Source organism: Leptinotarsa decemlineata, unplaced genomic scaffold, assembly GCF_025532065.1.
Source record: "Leptinotarsa decemlineata unplaced genomic scaffold, Ldec_3_MD MMD2_tig00000008_RagTag_RagTag, whole genome shotgun sequence".
Taxonomy (NCBI): Eukaryota; Metazoa; Arthropoda; class Insecta; order Coleoptera; family Chrysomelidae; genus Leptinotarsa; species Leptinotarsa decemlineata.
In genome coordinates, this window is record NW_027412537.1 from 8104666 (window position 1) to 8126595 (window position 21930).

Sequence of the window (21930 nt, forward strand, 5' to 3'; positions counted from 1 at the left end):
CGCCTAAGTTCGTTGATTCTGATTCTGTCGAAACATTAGAACAGCAGCGATACAGCAACATAATACTAGTATGAATATAATCTAAAGAAAATAGACAGAGCTATAGATTTGAAAGGGAAAAGAAATACCAATACAGCATGATTCTGATAAAAGATTTTAAAAAGCTACAGTGCTAGCGAAACATGTTGTGATTATATTTTTTCAAATAAAATTTGTTGAGATCAAATCGTGAAGTGTATTTTTTAAAATCACTATGGATCTTCATCAAGTAACGGCCGAGTCAATCAGAAAAAAAAAACTGAATCAGCTCAAGGAATTCGAAGATGAAGGAAAAGATAAAAATAACATCAGCACCATATTTATTCATTTGAAAAAACAAAATAAAGAGTATGAACTTTTCACGGTGATGTCTCTAGTTCATCGTACTGAACAATAACAGCATCTTTGGAAACATTGTCGCCAACTCTGAAATTAACATTCGTAATTTCGGCATCTCTTGATGCCTTTACAACATGTTCCATTTTCATGGCAATTAAAACAAATAGAGAGTCGCCTTTTTTCACTGCGTCGCCAACTTTGACAAGGATCCTATCTAGCACTCCGGGCATGGGAGCCACTGCTCTGTTCAACGATCCTGACGAAGTGTCTTCTTGATCGGTTATGAATTTCGGTTGGGGTAACATAAACTGTGATTTGCCGTGCTGAAATAAAAAAATATCAATAATTGTTTCCCAATATTGTTTAGTAATATCAGTCAGTTTTCTATAGTTGTGCTTTGGCAGCCAAAATTTAAAAAAATAAGATGCATCTAGAGACCATGTGCATCGAGATGTTATCGTACTCATCTTAAATGATAATGTAAGAAGTTCAATTCATAAAATCAAAAAGAAATCTCAGCTTTTCCGAAGTTATAGATATACACTTGGAAAATTTTATCATGAGAAATGATGATTACCTGTTCATGAAAGTTTAAGAATCGCAACACATTATTATCATATTTTGGGTTATTTCAAAAGTTTTCTGTTTTGATGTCATGTGTTTTGTAACTCCATTTCTCAATAAATATGTACTCTACTGTGTTGTTGTATATACTGATCGACAGAAAATTTTGTACTCTTCAGTGCTCTACATTTTTTAAGGACAAAACACAAGCACTACCGAAATATTCTTAAGGCGCTCTCAGAGCGATGCCTGTGCGAAGATAGTGATTCACTTTAAATCACTGAAGATTAAATCCAATCCACGCAGATCTCCAGATGAAAAAATTCTTAAACAGTGTAGTTCGAGGTGTACTGAGTTGAACCTCAAAACGATGAGTAGCCACAGACCGTCGCATATTTCTGATATGTACCGCTCTTGGTGGAATCAAATGTGCCAAGTCACTTGAACACCTCCCGTGAAAGTATTTATAAAAGACAGACAAATCTCCAACCTTTCTTCGATGTTCCAGACTATCAAGGTTGCAAGTGATGTTCGCCAGTCGTGCGGTTGGCTCTTTTCTGGATAGAATCCAGCAACTTCACTAAAATTTTGCAAATGTTTGATTTCATAGTCACTCTTACCAGAAGTTATAATATAGTCTTTTCAAATGAAATTTTCAAGTTCCTTTTAAAAATTTTATAGAACTGGCCAATACTTGAAAATGCATATTAAAACATATTAATACAACTATTGTATATCGTAACACGTGTCGCGGTTTTTGTAAAACCCTTTACAGTGAAAATCATACAATAAACTAATAATTACTTAGTCCTTTTATAAAGCCTGTATAATAAAAGACTTTTTAGTTGATGAAAACATGACAATTTACATATTTAATAAGTGATAAATTATCGAGTCTTCTCAAGTGTATTTTTATTTTTATTTATTTCTGATGTTTTTATGGGAACCTCAGAATTAGTTCAGCAATATTTTGTTGTTTATCATACCTGCAAAAAACTTTATCGGGACATTTTTGGCAGTTTGTATGATTACCATAATATTAGTCATAAACAATGTTATATATATGATGGAATCGGCCGATACTTGATGAAAATCCATAACTAACGTATTCCAAAAACACTTTATTGTGAGATTTTCACTAAATTGTTTTACAAAAACGCAACACGTGTTTCGCCATACAATGGCTTCATCTGGCGTGTCTTTCAACTAATTCTACACATTCAATACTGAATATATATATATATATATATAGTTTATGGAGTACCTGAAATCAAAGTACCTGTAAACGAAGTACCTGAATTTTAAGTAGCTGATATTTTACCTGAGTTTCTAACGAATTAAATTACCTGCACTTATGTTCCATTTTCACATTTGAAAAAATATATTCAGTAACGGAGAGTTATTGAGTTCTAATTGATCATTCAGTAAATTACCCGAATTCCTGAATCTATTGATTTCTAAACATTCTAGAAGATTAAGTTTCAAACTCCTCTCTTCTAAATGTAACACCTCGTACTCATGATTGAACTCATGTCCTTCTGCTAAAAGATGGTTTGCAAATGTGGAATTGGTCTTTCTATTCACAAAACTACTCATATGTTCTTTAATTCGTTGGAAAAATGTTCTTCCTGTTTGGCCAATATACAGTTTTGGACAAGAGCCACAAGTCAGCTTATATACTCCTGATCTATCCGACACCAAAGTTTTGTCCTTATTGTTTTTAATAAATTCACTTAGGTTATTATTCGTTCTATAAGCTACGTTTACGCCTTCTTTCTTCAAAAAACGGGCAATATTCCTGTTTGGTTCCCCCACATATGTCAATGTCTTATAACTAACGTTATCGCATCTTGAATATGGGTAGACCAGATCCATGGCTTGCTTTTGTCGTTTTTTGGAAAATTCAATAAATCACCTGGACTTAACCATTACGAAAAATAACAATAAACATGAGTTTGCAATTTTCCACAAACCATCGTACACGGACATTATCATACATAATTCCTCCACACACCCGTACCAGCATAAAGTTGCTGCATTCAATAGTATGCTTCACAGATTATTGAATATTCCACTATCTGATAGGGATTTCCAGAAAGAGCTGAATTTGATCAAACAAATCGCGATTAATAACGGTTATAAGGTAGATATTGCAAGCTCCATTCTTTTGGAATACGTTAACAATGTTATAAAAAATGCTATTCTGTTTCAAGAAAAGCAATACCTGGAAATTTAGCTCAAGACGATAAGGCACCGAACTACGAAAAAATGAAGTATAAAACTGAATGTGTGCCTTTGGACCATGTAAAAAAGCCCCTGAAGATGGTCAAGGAAGGAAAGAAAAACTCAGGGGCAAGTAGGAAGGACAATAAATTTACCGAGGAAAAAACTTAAGAGGATTCTAAAGAAAGTCCCAAAAGTTGCAACGATGAAAAATCTAATGTTCTAGAAGCAGAGATTGTATGTGGATATCTTTGTCCCTGTGAATGATCTGAAACAAAGCTTTCGTAATTCCTTATTGTCATGTAAACAAGAGATCTAAGAACAAAAACTGATTTTCATTTTTTGATTCCCACATATTTTGTTAGGATTATGAAAACTGAGCTTCTCTTTCAAAGATCAGCGATTCCTTGAATTACAAGACCATTCTTAATGATTACTAATGGAAAAGTAATGAGAGGACAGGACACTTCCTGTAAAAGTATCTATAGAAGCGAGACAAATCTCCAACCTTTCGTCGATGTTTCAGATCATCAAAGTTGCACGTGCTGTTCACGTCTTCAATCAGACGGATGGCTGATGTTTGGGGGCAGAGCTCCATACTTGAGAACAATACTCCAAAAAAGGACTGATCTGAGCTTTATAAAGCATCAAAAGTTGCTGATGTGTGTGCAGTTTTCTGGTTCGGAACAGTGTTCCAAGATTTTGAGAAGCAGCCTCTGCAATTCCAGCGACATGATTGTGCCAAGACGTATTGGTGTCCATTTCAACCCCCAACGAATTTGTTGAAGCAGAAAGCGGAACAGTCTGACCTGACATTTTTATATCCGATTTATAGACATTTATCTTCTTGGAATTCCACAAAAACCCACCGATGCCTGGGTTTTTGTGGAATTGAATTTAACCTGCTTACTTTTACGCCAATTCGAAATCACTTCTAGATCCTCATTAAGACATGCAACCTCTTGCTGCCGGTGAAGATGTTCCTCCGTAGCCGATGTCCTGGAATCCTCTGGAATGACAAGACAAGTGGACGTGTCGTCAGCAAAGCAATATATTGGATTCCTGGTTTTTCCAATGAGTCGTTGGTATACAATAAAAAGAGGGTTGGAGACAATGTGGATCTCTGGGGAAAACCTGCGTTGATGGTAAAAGTATTTGAACGTTCTTTCAGGAAGCTGGCAGAGCCATACCCAAAAATGATCCGACAAGCCAAAGCATCGAAGTTTGGCCAGCAAAACCTCATGCCACACACTGTCAAAGGCCTTAAATATCAAGCGCAATAGGTATACATTGATGCTGTTCATTTTTTTCAAATGTCAATCATTCAACCCTTTTAAGCTTATTACTATATGATGTTGTTAGGTGAGTTTCGGCCAATGTCTCTCTACGAATTCAAATCGAACCAAAACGCTTCCGAGTCATACCAAAAAATCAACCAGGCATTCGGCAATTATAGTGTTAATGAACGCACTGTTCAACGTTGGTTTGGATTTCAGCCTCGAAGATGAGCTCCGAAGTGGTTGACCTACAGTAATCCAGGACGAAGATTTGAGGACCTTGATGGAGACTGACCCATCACAAATGGTGCGTGGGATGACGAAAGAACTGGGTGTCAGCTCCCATGCGGTTTTTGATAGTTTTAAACGTTTCAGAAAGGTGAAAAAGGTCGAAAAGTGGGTGCCTCACGACAGAAATTGTCTCGTTTCGAGGTATGTTCTTCTTTGTTTTTGCGTAACTGAAATTATCCCTTTTTGGATCGGATCGTCACGTGTGATGAAAAGTGGATCCTCTACGATAACAGGAGATGTTAAGGATAGTAGTTATGCACCGTTGAGGCGTCCAGGCACTTCCCAAAGGCGAAAACCCACTAAAAAAAGACCGTGGTTACTGTATAGTGCTCAACGATTTGTGTGATTCACTATAACTTTCTACAACCGGTCCAAACTATCACAGCAGAGTCCTTTTGTGAGGAAATCGACGAAATACTCCGAAACTTGCGTCAGAAACAGCCGGTACTGTTTTATATCTTCAAAGTGAATACACCAAATAGACAGAATCATTTGCCAAATTCTATGATGGTTGTTCGAAATATAAGATTTCTCAATACCATTTACCTGATCGAAAATAACCAATGTTTCTTCGTTCTGAAAAACGTTGCATCTAATTTTGTTCCCTTCTATAGAACAATTCAGTATTGATTTGTTATTTTGGTTGGTTATACTGCCTTTCACTGATTGCCATGTGTCTCCCCCATCACATGATATTCTGTACTGTTCACTGTTGACGAACTCCACCTTGGTTGAGAATTCTACAAAAAAATTCTAATTTAGTAAGCTGATTAGCTAGGTTGAAATGGAAAATTGTATATCAATCGTATTTAGGAAAGAAATATATTACTTTTAATGTAGGTACTGCCTGTACTGCAGGTACAATTTAATAAAAGATATAGACTGGATTCGTGTACGAGTAAATAAGTTGTTTTGAAACTTTATATTTAAGGAAAAGTGCAATAACTCAACAACGCCGTAACCGAATTTCAAAAACCAAACATGAAATGATATCAGAATTTAACGTAGCATCTGAATATGTAATGATATACAGGGCGTTCTATTTTACAAAATGGAATTTTGGTCTGTAGCACCTACACCAAACACCCTGTATATTTAAAAATTATATCAAAATATAGCTCTCATGAACTCCTAAAACTTTTGTATGAAACATTTTTGTGTATCTCCTTCAACAAACCAGATATTGCCTGTCACATAAAATGTAGGTATATATATATATATATATATATATATATATATATATATATATATATATATATATTTCAACATATATCCTTCTGTCAGACAGCCATTTGCATTATTTAAAATAACTTGACATTATATTCCTGGATGAAATGTATTGTTGTAAATCATTCCGTGAAAAAATAACGCGGGTCACCGCTCGTCATAGTAAATCGATTGTGACTTGGCCAAGATTGTGCTCAACTGGACTTGGGCTTCGCGATTTTTCTAAATGCCGCATCGCTTCGATAGACTTCTAGCGACTTTCCTAACAGCTTCAAGAAACTTCGATTACCATATATAAACACTACCAACAGGCATATCGAGGAAGTCTAGATTACAGTGCGGTACGAAGCGATCTGATAAGAACATTTTAATATTAGTTTGAAGTGTTTGGTTGTATTGTCAGTGATTCTGGTGATTACCATGAAGAAATGAAGGGTAATGTGTTTGATGAATATTTTGAGTAAATGTTGGACCTCATTCTACCTGTGATTATGATGGGTAATGCATTCCATTGAGAAACCTTCAACCAAAATATTCAACGAAGATTCATCAGATGTATCTGATGATAGCACGACCAAAAGTGTTGCTTATATCTAAAGTATTCTTGAATAAGCATGCCTACTTATTATTATCATGTAAATACTTCTAATTGAAATGTTATAACAATATTATTAAGGTGTGAAACAAACCAAAAGTTCATACAAATTTTTGCAATATGAAAATTGGGTGGGCCTGGTAAAGTATTACAAACCCTTCTACATTTACCTACCTTTTTCACCGAACTTCAGTTTAATATTTCTTGAATGGTTGTGATTGACTCTGAAATTGGCTTCCACGCAAAAAGGATTTGCTTGATCTTTTCGATCGATGGAATCTTGGGTTTCTTCTAACAAATCTTTCAAAACAATTGCTAAACTAGCCTGAACTAACTGGCTTTTTCTTGGGTACTCTTCCCCAAAGAGTGAGTCGTGATGATCCTTGATGAAGTTAGTGTGGACATTTCCAGCTGCAAATTCCGGATGTCTCGTTAAGTCCAGCAGAAAATTGACGTTCGTTTCTAGTCCAGCAATCTAGGAAGGCGAATTCAGTATTTTGTAATGAAATATGTAAGTACAACTCACATTGTATTCCAGAAGTCTAGTTTCCAATTTTGAAAGTGCTTCTGATCTATCTTTGCCCCAGACTACCAGTTTCGCAATCATGGGATCATAATGAACGGATACTTCGTCTCCTTGACTCACTCCTGGAAATGAATGTGAATGATGTATTCATAATATGCGTGAGAGAAAAGTTTTTTCAGCTTTCTACCTCTCTATCAATGTATAAAAAGCAAGCAACTTCTGAAAAAATCAAGATAAAATGAATTTTTGATGAATATACGTGTATGGACAGAAGTTCAATTAGAAATAGAAAAAAAACCGACTATAAACATTGAATCATAAAGAGCTAAATCTGTCAAATGAGTTGTCATTTATTCAACATGTTTTGACAAATCACAATAGACGAATATGGCATTCAACAACACGTGCAGATAATAAAATGGTTTTATCAAAATGAGTGTTCTGTCCGGGCAACGTACCGCGCGCTTCGCCCATCTTATGGTCTACATAATCGTCCTACCAAGAGAACCATTCGCAATGTGGTGGATAATTTTGAGTCCACTGATCCAGTAAACGATCGACCAATACCCGTACGTCGACAAAACGCAAAACATAGTTCTGGATACCCTAATTAATCACCTCAACAAAAATGGATTCTACACAATTGCATACGCAGATGACATAGTTATCTTGCAGACCGGCAAATTTGTGAACACACTGTGCGATAGAGCGCAGGATGGGCTTAAATTAATAGAAACATGGTGTAAGGAACACTCACTGTCGATCAATCCCAAGAACACTGAGATGGTTTTTTTCACCATGAACCTCCCGAAATCTTCAAAAGCAAACTAAACTTCTCTGAAGAGGTGAAATACCTTGGGACTATCCTCGACAGGAAGCTAACATGGAACTCTCACCTACAGAGTAGAGCAAAAAAAAAATATGTGGCTTATGAGCAGTGTCGGAGGACAGTGGGACGCGCATGGGGTATTTCACCCCGTGTGGTCACCTGGATCTACACTGCAATAACAAGACCTATGTTAACGTACGGAGCCATTGTATGGGGACCGAAAGTTCTACAAGCAACGACCATCCAACCAAAAATTATATCAAATACAGCGACTGGCTTAATGGCCATGGTACAATTGCGCACGGCTGGTGTAAACCTCGAAGTAGGAATGGGTCAATTGAGGCTGGGTCAATTGAGGCTGGTCCTATGGTGGGAAGCGCTTTCTGCGCAACCTCTGCTGCAGGCAACTAGTGATGCAATTGAACCCAGGTTTGTATCAAATAAATCCTACATAATACAAATTAAACAGAACACAGAGTCAGATGCTACAAATGCAATACGCATATATATTCACATATATATTCAGACGGCTTAAAAACCAAAGAAGGCTCAGGATGTGGAGTGTACTCCAAATCACTAAGCCTAAGGATCAAGTGGAAAATGGGAACAAATACTAACGAGGTCCAAACAGAACTGGCTGGTATCTCAATCGCCACAAAAGAAATAACCAGGAAAGAAATTTCTGGCAAAAACATAATAATCTGCACTGACAACAGACAAGCCCTATTAGCCTTGAACAGACAACATATAACCTTAAGGCTAGTACTAGACCAAGATTTAGCCAAAGCCTCGGTAGATAATAACTTTATCCTGAGGTGGGTTAAAGGGCACGACATGAGTAAAGGTAATCGCATTGCCGCGTCAGGACCAAGAATTTTAGGACACAGTGACACCTACGGCCTGATGACTGAATTGCGGAACTAGCCTAATGTTACACCCATGCTCAATTCCTAAAGAGATGGGATGGAATCAAAGGATGCAATCTTGTCATGATCTCCTTGAGCGACCCTGGGAAGCTGGCGCCGAAGATACCTGTAGGATTTCTGAATGGCCACTGTCAACTAAGGAAATACCTCCATAATATGGGGCTAGTGGACACACTTATATGCAGGATGTGTAAACAGGAAGATGAGACTGTCAGGCATGTCGGCATGTCCTATGCGAGTGCCCGGAGTTATCGTCAGTAAGTGAGTGTGTGTTCGGCGAGTCTTGGCCTACACCTGCCGATATAAAGGAGATGTCTCACAGTGACCTGTCCACCTTCCTGGAAAGGACAGGGTGGACGATGACCTAGGAGGATAATTCCTCGGGAGGATGTCCAATGGGTCACATGTGGCCTAAGTGCTGTGGGCTTACACTCACCATCCCTACTCTACAGACAGATAACGCAAAACATCTTTTGAGTGTGTAGGAGAATCCAAGGTAGTGAATTTCGTGTCTCCCACAAGAACTCGACCTTTCGCAGACCACAGGTTGGCGAATTTTTTGTCGTGACTTGGGCCTGCACCCGTACAAAATTCGACTCACATAGGAACTAAAGGTGAACTACCATAGACAATGACGTGTGTTCGCTGAATGGGCTCTGTAGCAGTTGGCAACTGACCCCAATTTTCATCAGGCCATCACTGTCAGCGGCTAGCACAATAGGTCGATGATTACCAACTTTTTTTCGCTTGAATTGGATGATTTGGACAGCAACGACATGTGGTCACAACAGGACGGCGCTACGTGCCACACAGCTCACGCCACATTGGATATTCTGCATGAGCGATTAACGTGGAGGTGATGTGAAGTAGCCATCGAGATCGTGCTATTTGACCCCGTTAGAGTTTTTTGTGAGGTTTTCTCAAGTCGTAGGTGTATGCCAGTGAGCCACAAACCACAGTGGTCCTCAAAGCCAACATAACCCATGCCATCGGTCAAACTCAACCTGATTTAAGCGTCAGAGTCACACATAATGACATCAATATGTTTTTTTTTCAAACGAATAAAAATTCCGTTGTTTTATTCAAATTTAAAGAGAAGAAGTGCTTAATGAAAGGCCATGTATATGTGAGAGTTTCAATATAACATTTCATGAAATACTACAAGTCTCTTAGATTAGATTGTCGGGGAGCTAGCCCATAGCCTGATTCACTGCCACCTTTTCAGATCTATTGTTATGCTACTTGGTTGTTAGAGCTCATTGTCTAGCTTGATCTCTTCAATGATACTCCATAGCCTTAACATTGACACTTTCATATCATATCATATCGTTGTGTGTTAGTTGGCGATTTTAATATTGACTGGTTAACTGATTCTATGTATGGTAAGAAAATTAAAAATATTTGTTCTGCTTAAGGTATTTTACAAAGTGTCACAAAACCTACACGTATTACAGTCATTCATTGATTATGTGATATCCAATGTCAATGAAAATAATATAGTAGCTGAAGTACATGACTGTCCAAAAATAACGGATCATTCGGTTATTTCAGTTAATTTCTGCAATGAAATCAAGGTTAATAAGAACGTCAAAAAATGTATAAAAATTAATGAGGAAAATATAGACAGTATTGAAATTACCCTAATGATGCACAACTTTAATTCAACTTCTGTTGACGTTGACACAATTTATAATGAAATTTTGGAGACATGTGGAACTGTAATAAATAGAAATGCCCCTATTGAAATATGTAAGTACCAATCAAAGTTGCCATGGTTTGACTATGAGATATATGATTTAATCAAGAAGAGGGATAAAGCATATAAAATTTTTAAATCAAGCTGCAACAACAACAAACAAGATAAATGGGAAACCTTTAAACTATTGAGAAATGATGTTGTCAATCTTTTAAAACAAAAAAAAGAAATATATTATTTTGACAATATTTACAGATATAGACATAATCCCAAAGAAATGTGGAGAACTTTGAAGAGACTGGTTAACAGTAATAGCCATAATGTCTCGAATTGCATATATTTTGAATCAAATGAGCATAATCGATTAACGAGTAACATAGAAATAGCGTGCGGTTTTAATAATTATTTTGGTCATAGTATTAATGATATTATACAAAGTATAAGCATCACTGAAAGTTGGCACAATGTAAACAATAATTTATATTGTAAATTCGAAAACTTCGAAATGCTCTCTATGATAGATTTGCGGAAAATAGTTAGTGACCTAGACAATAAATTCTCCATATATGAAACGCTGAACTGTAAAATGATCAAAGAGATCTTCGAAAGCATCGGTCATATTATTCTAAACTTAATTATTACATCTCTATACACAGGAAAAATACCATATAAATTGAAAAGCAGTACTTTTATTCCTATTTCAAAAATAGCAAACACCAATAAAGCCAGTGAATTTCGACCCATTAATACTTTGCCCCCAATTGAAAAAATTCTGGAAGTTGCTGTATATGATCAGTTATTACATCACGTACTAAAAATTCAATTTCGATAGATAATCAATCGTGTTTCCGTAAAAACTTCTCATGTGAAACAGCATTACAGCTCACAATATGTAATATTGAAACTAACTTGGATAACCAGAAATATGTATGTTTTTGCTGTATTTTTAGACTTAAAAAGAGCTTTTGAGACAATTGATAGAGAAATTATGTTGTTGAAATTGGCTCAGGATTGATGGAAAGGTGTTAGAATGGTTCACTGATTATTTAAACAATAGAAAACAGAAAATCCGTTTTGAAGATGCACTATCAAATGAAAAAGACATTGATCTAGGTGTTCCCCAAGGTAGCGTTCTGGGCCCACTTCTTTTTGTTTTATATTTGAACGATATTGAACTTTTTATTGAATCTGAGTTCATAAACCTATTTGCTGATGATACGTTGCTTATGTGTAGCGATATGAATTTAGATAGAGCTATTCATAAAATGGATAGGATTTCAGGAGCGGTAAATGAGTATTTATGCACTAACAAATTGAAGTTAAACGTAACAAAAATAAAAGCAATGATATTCACCACGAAATATAAATACAGTTCTCTAGATATCAACGGTATAAACCTCAATATCAATAACGAAAAAATTTAAGTTGTGTCATCAGTCAAATACCTTGGTTTTTAACTGGATAATTTTTTAAATTTTGACAATCACTTTGAATATACCTATACATAAGAAAATATAAAAAAAATTCAGTAGAATAGCACAAAATTTGTCAATGCATTCCAAAGTAACATTTTACAATACCATTATTCAACCACACTTGCTACAAAAACTACAAAATCGAGGGATGACAGTAATCTTGAAAACATATCGCCGTACTCCCATAAAAAGTATGCTGCAAGCTGCTTAATAAAGCTTATTTTGCCATTTTACAGCTTAAAGACACAATTGCCAAACAGGGTCTTGTAAGTGTGTACTATGCATTAGCTTATTCACATATTTCATTGAATATATTAACCTGGGGACGATCGAGTCATTTACAGCGCGTCTTTGTTGCTCAGAAAAGATTACTGAGACTGATTTTCAATATAAATCGCTTAGATAGCTGTAAAGAAACTTTTATAAATAATAATATTTTTACGGTACCTAGCATTTACATCTATAAATGTCTGGTGTACGCGAAAACTAATATACTTTCTTTCAATACCTCTGCGGAAAGGCACATGTACGATACACGACATAAAAAAGTATTGTCGATACCTGGGCATAAAACAGCTGCATTCAAAAACTATCTATACTATAACTGTATTATTTTGTATAACTGTGTTCCTCAGCCTATGGAAGAAATGACGTTATCTTCATTTAAAAATGAAATAAAAAAATATTTGATGCTGAATGCTTTTTATAGTATAGATGAGTTTATAAATAGAAATAAATGACCTGTCAAAGGGAAAATAGGAGGAATGAGGAATCTAAATTATTTCCTCATTGTGTAAACTTTTTGTGTAGTGTAAGTATTTTGTTTTATCCCATATACACCTGACAAATATTTTATTTTGTCTCATATACACCTGTTTTTTTGTGAAATTGACAAGTATAAGTTATATTATACAATCATATTTGTAAATATGTTCATGTGTGAAAATGTGATGATTCAGTTTTTATTCATTTTGTTACATGACTCTGCATTTATTTGTGACATTTGTGATATTATTTGTGTGTGATATTTAAGTGACGAGCCAAATATACACTATTGTATCAAATATTGGTAAATAAATATTCTATTCTATTCTATTCTATGATTGTTTGAATTGATTATCAGTTGAAAGTAGACTCTACTATTTTACAATAACTCTAGTATACAAAATTGTAAATGGAATGGCACCAGAATATTTTAAAGATTACATCAAATTCAATAAAAACATTCATAATTATAATAGAAGAAATTCCAATAATATACATATAAACAGACCGGCATTCGGAAGTACCATGAACTTTTTAATTTTTAAGGGCTTCCAAGAGTTCAATGAATTACCTGAAGAAATACAAAAATATCCATTTTAAAAGATTTTAAAAGAGCACACAAAGAATTAAAAAAAGTAATAGAATACAAATTGTATAATTATGTGAAATTATTTGGGATATTATTGACTTTCATTTATTGTTTTTAATTATTTTCAATTGTTCACTAGGGTATCTGTATCTGTAATGAAACCAAATATCACTGTTTTAATAATAATTTAATGTATATATGTACCTATATTTCATTATCTATTTAAATGTTACTTAACAAATGATACTGAAATATTTGTATGTAATGTTCACTGTCTGGCTACATGCTAGTTTAAATCTCAAATTTAAAATTTTACATATTCATTTTTTTTATATTTCATTGTGCTAGTGTTATTATTACACTCATAGATATGTATATTAGGTTTCCTATTTCAATAAAGATTATTATTATTATCATATAGCTGGCAGCCTCTGGTTTTTCTTCCCCGCATCTTGCGTGTCTCAGCCTTGCTATCGCTTCGCTTTCACAGAGCACATCATCTTCTTGACAGAACCTGCATTGGCTCCTTCATCAGACCCATGTTGCTCATATGTTTCCTGAGTCGGATATGCCCCGTTAGTAAACCCACCACTACCCTCACAACCTTACAGTTGTAGTTTAGCAGGTCTTCCGTGAATCTGGGCGATGGTTTCCTTATGACCTCTTTCGCCTGTCTCATTCCTGGGAGCTTATTCCACCAATATATCGATTCGGCTTGCATCCATGAATTTATGGATGTCTTTATACATGTTTTCGCTACCCCGCAGAAGGGTTCTGAGCCGATAATAGCCTTAAATGCGCCTTCACGGGCTAGAACATCAGCCTCCCCATTTCCCTTGTGACCCTCATGTCCGGGTACCCAAGCTAGAGTGGCTCTATTTTGGGTACTTAGCTCCTTGAGTGTGCTCAGACAGCTTCCCGCCAGTCTTGAAAATACTTGAAATGAGCTGAGGGCCTTAATTGCCACCTATCTGTCGGAGAAAATGGCAATGGCTTTATCTATGACCTTCTGCCTGTTTATTTCCCCTACACAGTGTTTGATGGCCGCTTCTACTTCTGCCTGGAACACGTACAAATCTCTTGCTGGACTTCCAGAAGTTCCGTATGAAAATACTAGTCATCAATTCTTCATCAGCACCTTTCAAGATATCTTCAATAGGTATTGGCGTGAAGTTATCCACAGATTTCTGGCCACACATGCTGACGTAGAGGAAAATAAAAATCTGTGGTTGGGATACGAAATTATTAGCACCCGTACTAATATCTGTGGTTATAGGTTGAACGTGGAATTTTTAAGACTATTTGGTGTTTAACTTTTTTATAGAATCTTGAGTAGATTGACGCGTTGATAATCGTTTTCTCATCAACAATACAAATTTAGGGAAAAATAAAATTGGAAATATTAGACTTTCCAATACCCCATATAGAAATGATATCCGATTATGTGCGTCCATCAAAATCACACAACTTCCATAGTTTCTTGAGTAGATTAACTTGGTAATGACAGTTTTCTTGTCATCTAAACAGATTTCGAAAAAGAAATTGTTGAAACAATCAGACTCATTTTTTGAGATTCCTTGTATTCATGAAAATCACACAACTCTTATAGAATCTTGAGTAGATCGATATAGTGAAAACTGTTTTCTTGTCACCCATACATATTTCGAGAATAAAATTGTTGAAACGATCAGACTAACTTTTTAAAACCCCTAGTAGAATTGAAACCAGATGATGTGCGTGCATAAAAATCGCACAAGTCTTATGTGATCTTAGGTAGATTGACGTAGTGATAACAATTTTTATTTGAAGGTGATTGACAATGTTTCGTGATGAATTTCACTAGTTCGGACTTCCATTGTCTATTATATAAAATGATTTGAAATCCCTGAAACAAGTAAAAAAGAATAATTAAAAAGAATAGTTGAAAATAACAATTATATTAAGCAACAATAAACCTGAAATGAAATGATAGTGAAATAACCTACAAGCAAAAATATAACAATTGAATAAATAAAAATTAAAGGAATGCAAAAAGAAAATAATAAAAAATAAAAAAGTGTAGAGATTCCAAGTCACGTTAGTTCACTTGTTTTACTTGTTTCAGGGATTTCAAATCATTTTATATAATAGACAATGGAAGTCCGAACTAGTGAAACAATTTTTATGTCAACCGAACAGATTTCGAAAACAAAAATGTTGAAACAATCAGACTCATTTTTTGAGATTCCTTGTGGAATTGGAACCAGAAGATGTGCGTTCATGAAAATCACACAACTCTCATAGAATCTTGAATAGTGAAAACCGTTTTCTTGTCACCCATACAGATTTCGAGAATGAAATTGTTGCAACAATCAGACTCACTTTTTAAAACACCTTGTAGAATTGGAACCAGAAGATGTGCGTTGATGAAAATCACACAACTGTTTTAGAATCTTGGGTAGATCGATATAGTGAAAACCGTTTTCTTGTCACCCATACAGATTTCGAGAATGAAATTGTTGCAACAATCAGACTCACTTTATAAAACACCTTGTAGAATTGGAACCATATGATGTGCGTTCATGAAAATTACAAAACTTTCATAGAATCTTGGGTAGATCGATATAGTGAAAACCGTTTTCTTGTCACCCATACATATTTCGAGAGAAAAATTGTTTCAACAATCAGACTCACTTTTTAAAACACCTTGTAGAATTGAAACCATATGATGTGCGTTCATAAAAATTACACAACTCATATGGAATCTTGTGTAGTTCAATATAGTGAAAACCGTTTTCTTGTCACCCGTACAGACTTTGTGAAAAAAGTTTTTGCAACAATCAGACTCACTTTTTAAAACACCATGTAGAATTGGAACCATATGTGTAATTTTTATGAACGCACATCATATGGTTTCAATTCTACAAGGTGTTTTAAAAAATGAGTCTGATTGTTGCAACAATTTTTTATCGCAAATCTGTATAGGTGACAAGAAAACAGTTTTCACTATGTCGATCTACCCTAGATTCTATAAGAGTTGTGTGATTTTCATGAACGCACATCATATGGTTCCAATTCTACAAGGTGAGTCTGATTGTTGCAACAATTTGTTTCTCGAAATCTGTATGGGTGACGAGAAAACGGTTTTCACAATATCGAACTACCCAAGATTCTATAAGAGTTATGTGATTTTCATGAACGTACATCATACGGTTCCAATTCTACAAGGTGTTTTAAAAAGTGAGTCTGATTGTTGCAAACAATTTCATTCTCGAAATCTATATGGGTGACAAGAAAACGGTTTTCACTACATCGATCTACCCAAGATTCTATGAAAGTTTTGTAATTTTCATGAACGCACATCATATGGTTCCAATTCTACAAGGTGTTTTATAAAGTGAGTCTGATTGTTGCAACAATTTTTTTCTCGAAATCTGTATGGTGACAAGAAAACGGTTTCCACTATATTGAACTACACAAGATTCCATATGAGTTGTGTAATTTTTATGAACGCACATCATATGGTTTCAATTCTACAAGGTGTTTTAAAAAGTGAGTCTGATTGTTGAAACAATTTTTCTCTCGAATTCTGTATGGGTGACAAGAAAACGGTTTTCACTATATCGATCTACCCAAGATTATAAAACAGTTGTGTGATTTTCATCAACGCACATCTTCTGGTTCCAATTCTACAAGGTGTTTTAAAAAGTGAGTCTGATTGTTGCAACAATTTCATTCTCGAAATCTGTATGGGTGACAAGAAAACGGTTTTCACTATTCAAGATTCTATGAGAGTTGTGTGATTTTCATGAACGCACATCTTCTGGTTCCAATTCCACAAGGAATCTCAAAAAATGAGTCTGATTGTTTCAACCTTTTTGTTTTCGAAATCTGTTCGGTTGACATAAAAATTGTTATCACTACGTCAATCTACCTAAGATCACATAAGACTTGTACGATTTTTATGCACGCACATCATCTGGTTTCAATTCCACTAGGGGTTTTAAAAAGTTAGTCTGATCGTTTCAACAATTTTATTCACGAAATATGTATGGGTGACAAGAAAACAGTTTTCACTATATCGATCTACTCAAGATTCTATAAGAGTTGTGTGATTTTCATGAATACAAGGAATCTCAAAAAATGAGTCTGATTGTTTCAACAATTTCTTTTTCGAAATCTGTTTAGATGACAAGAAAACTGTTATTACCAAGTTAATCTACTCAAGAAACTATGGAAGTTGTGTGATTTTGATGGACGCACATAATCGGATATCATTTCTATATGGGGTATTGGAAAGTCTAATATTTCCAATTTTATTTTTCCCTAAATTTGTATTGTTGATGAGAAAACGATTATCAACGCGTCAATCTACTCAAGATTCTATAAAAAAGTTAAACACCAAATAGTCTTAATAATTCCACGTTCAACCTATAGCGATTAGGTATTTCCAACCACAGATATCAGTACGGGTGCTAATAATTTCGTATCCCAACCACAGATTTTTATTTTCCTCTACGTCAGCATGTGTGGCCAGAAATCTGTGGATAACTTCACGCCAATTCAATAGGTGTCATTATTGAAATTGCCTTCTGTTATTATGTCTCAACCAAAATTACTTTCAATTCAACAACAATATTTATTCCTCCTCAAAAGGTTTATTTATGGGAAATCCATTAAGCCCCATACTTACAGAAATTTTCATGGATGATCTAGAGAAGTCGATCTTTAAACATCCTTTGATGACGTTTTGGTATGTTTAACAGGTACTAAGAGGCAATTAGATACTTTTCATAGGGATATTAACAAAATTCATGAAAACATTAAATTCACTATTGAAATAGAAACAAACAACTCAATCAATTTTTTGGGCCTAACAATTAGTAGAATGAACAGCAAACATGATTTTTCAATTTATCACAACCGTCCTATACGGATATTACGATACATTACGATTCTACCCATCCGTATCAACACAAAGTAGCAGCTTATAATAGCATGATTCACAGATTAGTCAATGTTCCTCTTTCAATAGATAATTTCAATAAAGAACTTGAAATCATCAAGCAAATTGCGGTTAACAATGGGTTTAAAGCCGAATTAATAAACAAAATACTTGCCAAGAAAGTCTACACAAAAGCGATTCGAGACGTTTTTCCCATTGATAAGGTAGATAATCAAAATTATAGAGCTTTAACCTATTTTGGACAACCAACGGAAAAAGTGGCTTCATTTTTGAGGAATCGAGATATTGGGAGAGCTAGTTGAAAATAATAAGGATAAAACATCCAAATTCGAGAAAATCAGGAGTATATAAATTAAAGTGTGGAACGTGCCCGAAGGTATATATTGGTCAAACTGGCAGGACATTTAGGAATCGAATCCAGGAACATCATAAGAGCTATGTAAATAAGATAACAAATTCAACATATTCAAATCATCTTCTAGAAGAAAATCACATCTTTAATGAAGAGTTCGAAATTTTGCACATTGAAAATAAAGGTTTGAAACTGAATCATTTGGAAGCAATGGAAATTAATAAACTTAAAAATTCAAACATTCTAATGAATGACCGACTAGATTTGAATAGAGCAGGTACGAGATGTGGAGGTTCGGTAATTTCTTACAGGTAGTCTCAATTATGGTTACCTGTAGTATATAAATATGAATGTAAGGATAATTTGATGTATTCATACACTTGAGAAAGCTACTGTACTAGCGAAACATGTGATTATATTTTTTCAAATAAAGTTTGTGGAGATCAAATCGTTTAGGTGTAGTTTGGGAAATGACTATGGAACTTCATCAAGTAACGGCCGAATCAATCAGGAAATTGCCTTGGCTGGAATTGATTATCTAGTTCTGGGAATGTTTTTTTCAAACTGTCATAGTAATGGGGCAAATTTGTCTTCTGCAGTGTCATATAATTGTAATGATTCCAAATTGTATTTAAGTATAATTAAAAAATATGAGTACCCCTCGTTAGACAGAAAATAAAATATTCCACAACCTTCACTATATTCCAAAACATTCACTATATTTTTCCAAAGTAATAGAAGCAAATGTTTCAATCGAATGTATCCAATGAAATCACTGATACTCACCTGTTTCTATTCGAGTATCCTCAGATGCTTCTGGTGTTGACAGATACAAAAGAGGTCCAGCACCTGGCAGAAACCCACCTCTAGGGTCTTCAGCGTATATTCGTGCCTCGAAAGAATGACCTTTCGCAGTTATTTCTTCCTGGGTTAGAGGCAATTTTTCTCCAGATGCTATCTTAATTTGCCATTCCACCAGATCCGTTCCTAGAATATAATTTGATTATTAAATCCTAAATCAATCAATCAATCAAGATATGCTTTATTGTCAGAAGAACATAATTCTCGTAGACAAAGCTATACAATGTGATTTGGTCAAACAATTAGTTAGATTACATCTATGTAAAAAATCTCAATATCTAAATCCTAATACTAATATACATAAATTGAGATTTATACATGTTTTACAACTCTACACATGATTTTTATATTCATATATGGATACATGCTGAGATGTTTTATGAGCAGCCCACGTAGTAAACATACAGTTATGAAGATAATTAGTCAAAAGTGGAGGAAAAATATTCATTAAGGGTATAAGGTGAGATTTCAAGCAATAGTTTTTTGGACGATTTTCTGAAACGGTTAATGCATGCGCTGTCCTTTATAACTGTCGGAAGATGGTTGTAGATTTCAATCCCATTATAGATGATTGAATCCTTTATTAAATTGCTGGTAGGGGATAGGTAGTATGAGGCTCACCGTCTCAAGTATATAAAGTGATGTTACTGTTTATATTTTATGATGCTTAAATAATTCTCTACACGAGCATCTTCGATCCACTTTATATATAAATATATATATATATATATATATATATATATATATATATATATATATATCTCAATGCTCTTTTTTGCAGAATAAACACACTATCAAATAAGTAGGTACTACAAACACCCCAGAAGGCGATTCCATATCTCATGTGGGATTTAATCAGAGCGAAATAAGCAGTTCTGGCCGTGGAACTACCCAAGTCATTGGAGATTATACGAACTGCGTGACAACCTGATGCGAGTTTTTTACACAAAGATTTTATGTAACATTCAAATTTAAATTTATTTTCAATTTCGAACTGAAAAAATTTCGTTTGTGATTTATTAGTTATTAGTTCATTTGACATTGGTATATCAGGAAGACTGCTGCGGAAAGTGACTATGCTAGTTTTATTCAAGTTCAGAGCTAGAAAGTTTGAGTCACACCATTGTTTTATTTTGCACATATCCTTTTCTATTTTATTAAACAGTTGCTGTGGTGTTTTACTGTGCCACAGTACAGTGGTGTCATCCGCAAAGAGGGTAATTTTTGTTGAGATGTTCAATTTAGTGGTGTCATTAATATACAGTAAGAAAAGTAATGGGCCAATGACCGAGCCCTGAGGAACGCCTATTGTATGTGTCCTACTTCAGACTCCGTACCATGTCGAACGATTTGTTTGCGCTATTCTAAATAAGCTTTTAGCCATTTCAAACTCCCATTTCTGACTCCGTAGAATTCAAGTTTTTGCAGCAGAATACCGTGGTTCACACAATCAAACACCTTCGAGAAATCGCATACATGTTCGATACGAATGAGAAGAGGTCATCGTTGGTTCCCTTATTTGGTTGGAGACCGAATTGTTCTTCTGTTATTATATTTTTTGATAGTAAAAAGTTTTGAAGTCGATATTTTACTAGTTTTTCTATTAACTTCGCTAAACTGTTTATGAGCGATATTGATCTATAGTTTGAAGGGTCGTTTGTATTTCCGCCCTTATGTATAGGAATAATAACTGCATTTTTAATAAATGGGGGAACTATCCCAGTTTTGAATGAATGGTTGATTAGCACTATTAGAGCATCTAAGGCTGAATCTGGCAAGTTCTCTATTACTCTCATTGAGATATCATCAATTCCCGAGAAGTTTTTGAGTTGAGTATTGTTGAGAAAAGTTTCAGTTCGGAAAGATTGGTGTAGTCCAAGTAAAACTCGTCTGTTATGCAGGTTCCCTTCATGTAATCTAAAGCAGAGTGAGGTACCGAAATTGAGTTAATTATCTCACGGCTATGTTGCAGTAATAAGTATTTAGGTCGTTGAAATGAAAGGATGTAGCCGTTGAAATTTTTTGATACTTTTTGTATTTACCCCTCAATTTATTAATCACTTTCTAGCATTCTTTATTCATATTATTTGCACTTTCCATCCTACTAGTATAATGATTTGTTTTTGCTGCTTTGATGACCTTTCGGTATATTTTACGGTATGCCAAGTAATACTTGTGGAAAAACGGTTCCTCAGTAAATTTATGAATTGTGTGCAAGGATCTCATATTTTTTGCCGTTATTTTGATGCCTCTGGTTATCCAAGTCTTTAATTTTTTTTTGCGTTTAATTTGTTTAATAGAGAATGCTTTTTCAAAGTTGGTGCGGAGTTTTTCATAAAATTCCAAGAATGCATCGTTATTACGTAATTTAATTGCACAATCAGTTTTATTACAAAGCTGTTGAAATACAT

General features: G+C 34.8%; 1 protein-coding gene across 1 annotated transcript in view; it reads right to left on the minus strand.

Annotated features, from left to right (window-relative positions):
- Positions 1 to 342: 342 nt before the first annotated feature.
- The window catches only part of Mccc1 (Methylcrotonoyl-CoA carboxylase 1), a 39720-nt gene continuing 18132 nt past the window's right edge, over positions 343 to 21930 (minus strand). Inside the window, exons 7-11 of the mRNA XM_074170970.1 lie at positions 19445 to 19645; positions 7082 to 7203; positions 6730 to 7030; positions 5280 to 5473; positions 343 to 701 (exon numbers count right to left, since the gene is read on the minus strand). Coding sequence (XP_074027071.1) covers positions 399 to 701; positions 5280 to 5473; positions 6730 to 7030; positions 7082 to 7203; positions 19445 to 19645 — 1121 coding nt within the window. The 3' untranslated portion in view covers positions 343 to 398. The remainder of the gene's footprint in view (positions 702 to 5279; positions 5474 to 6729; positions 7031 to 7081; positions 7204 to 19444; positions 19646 to 21930) is intronic.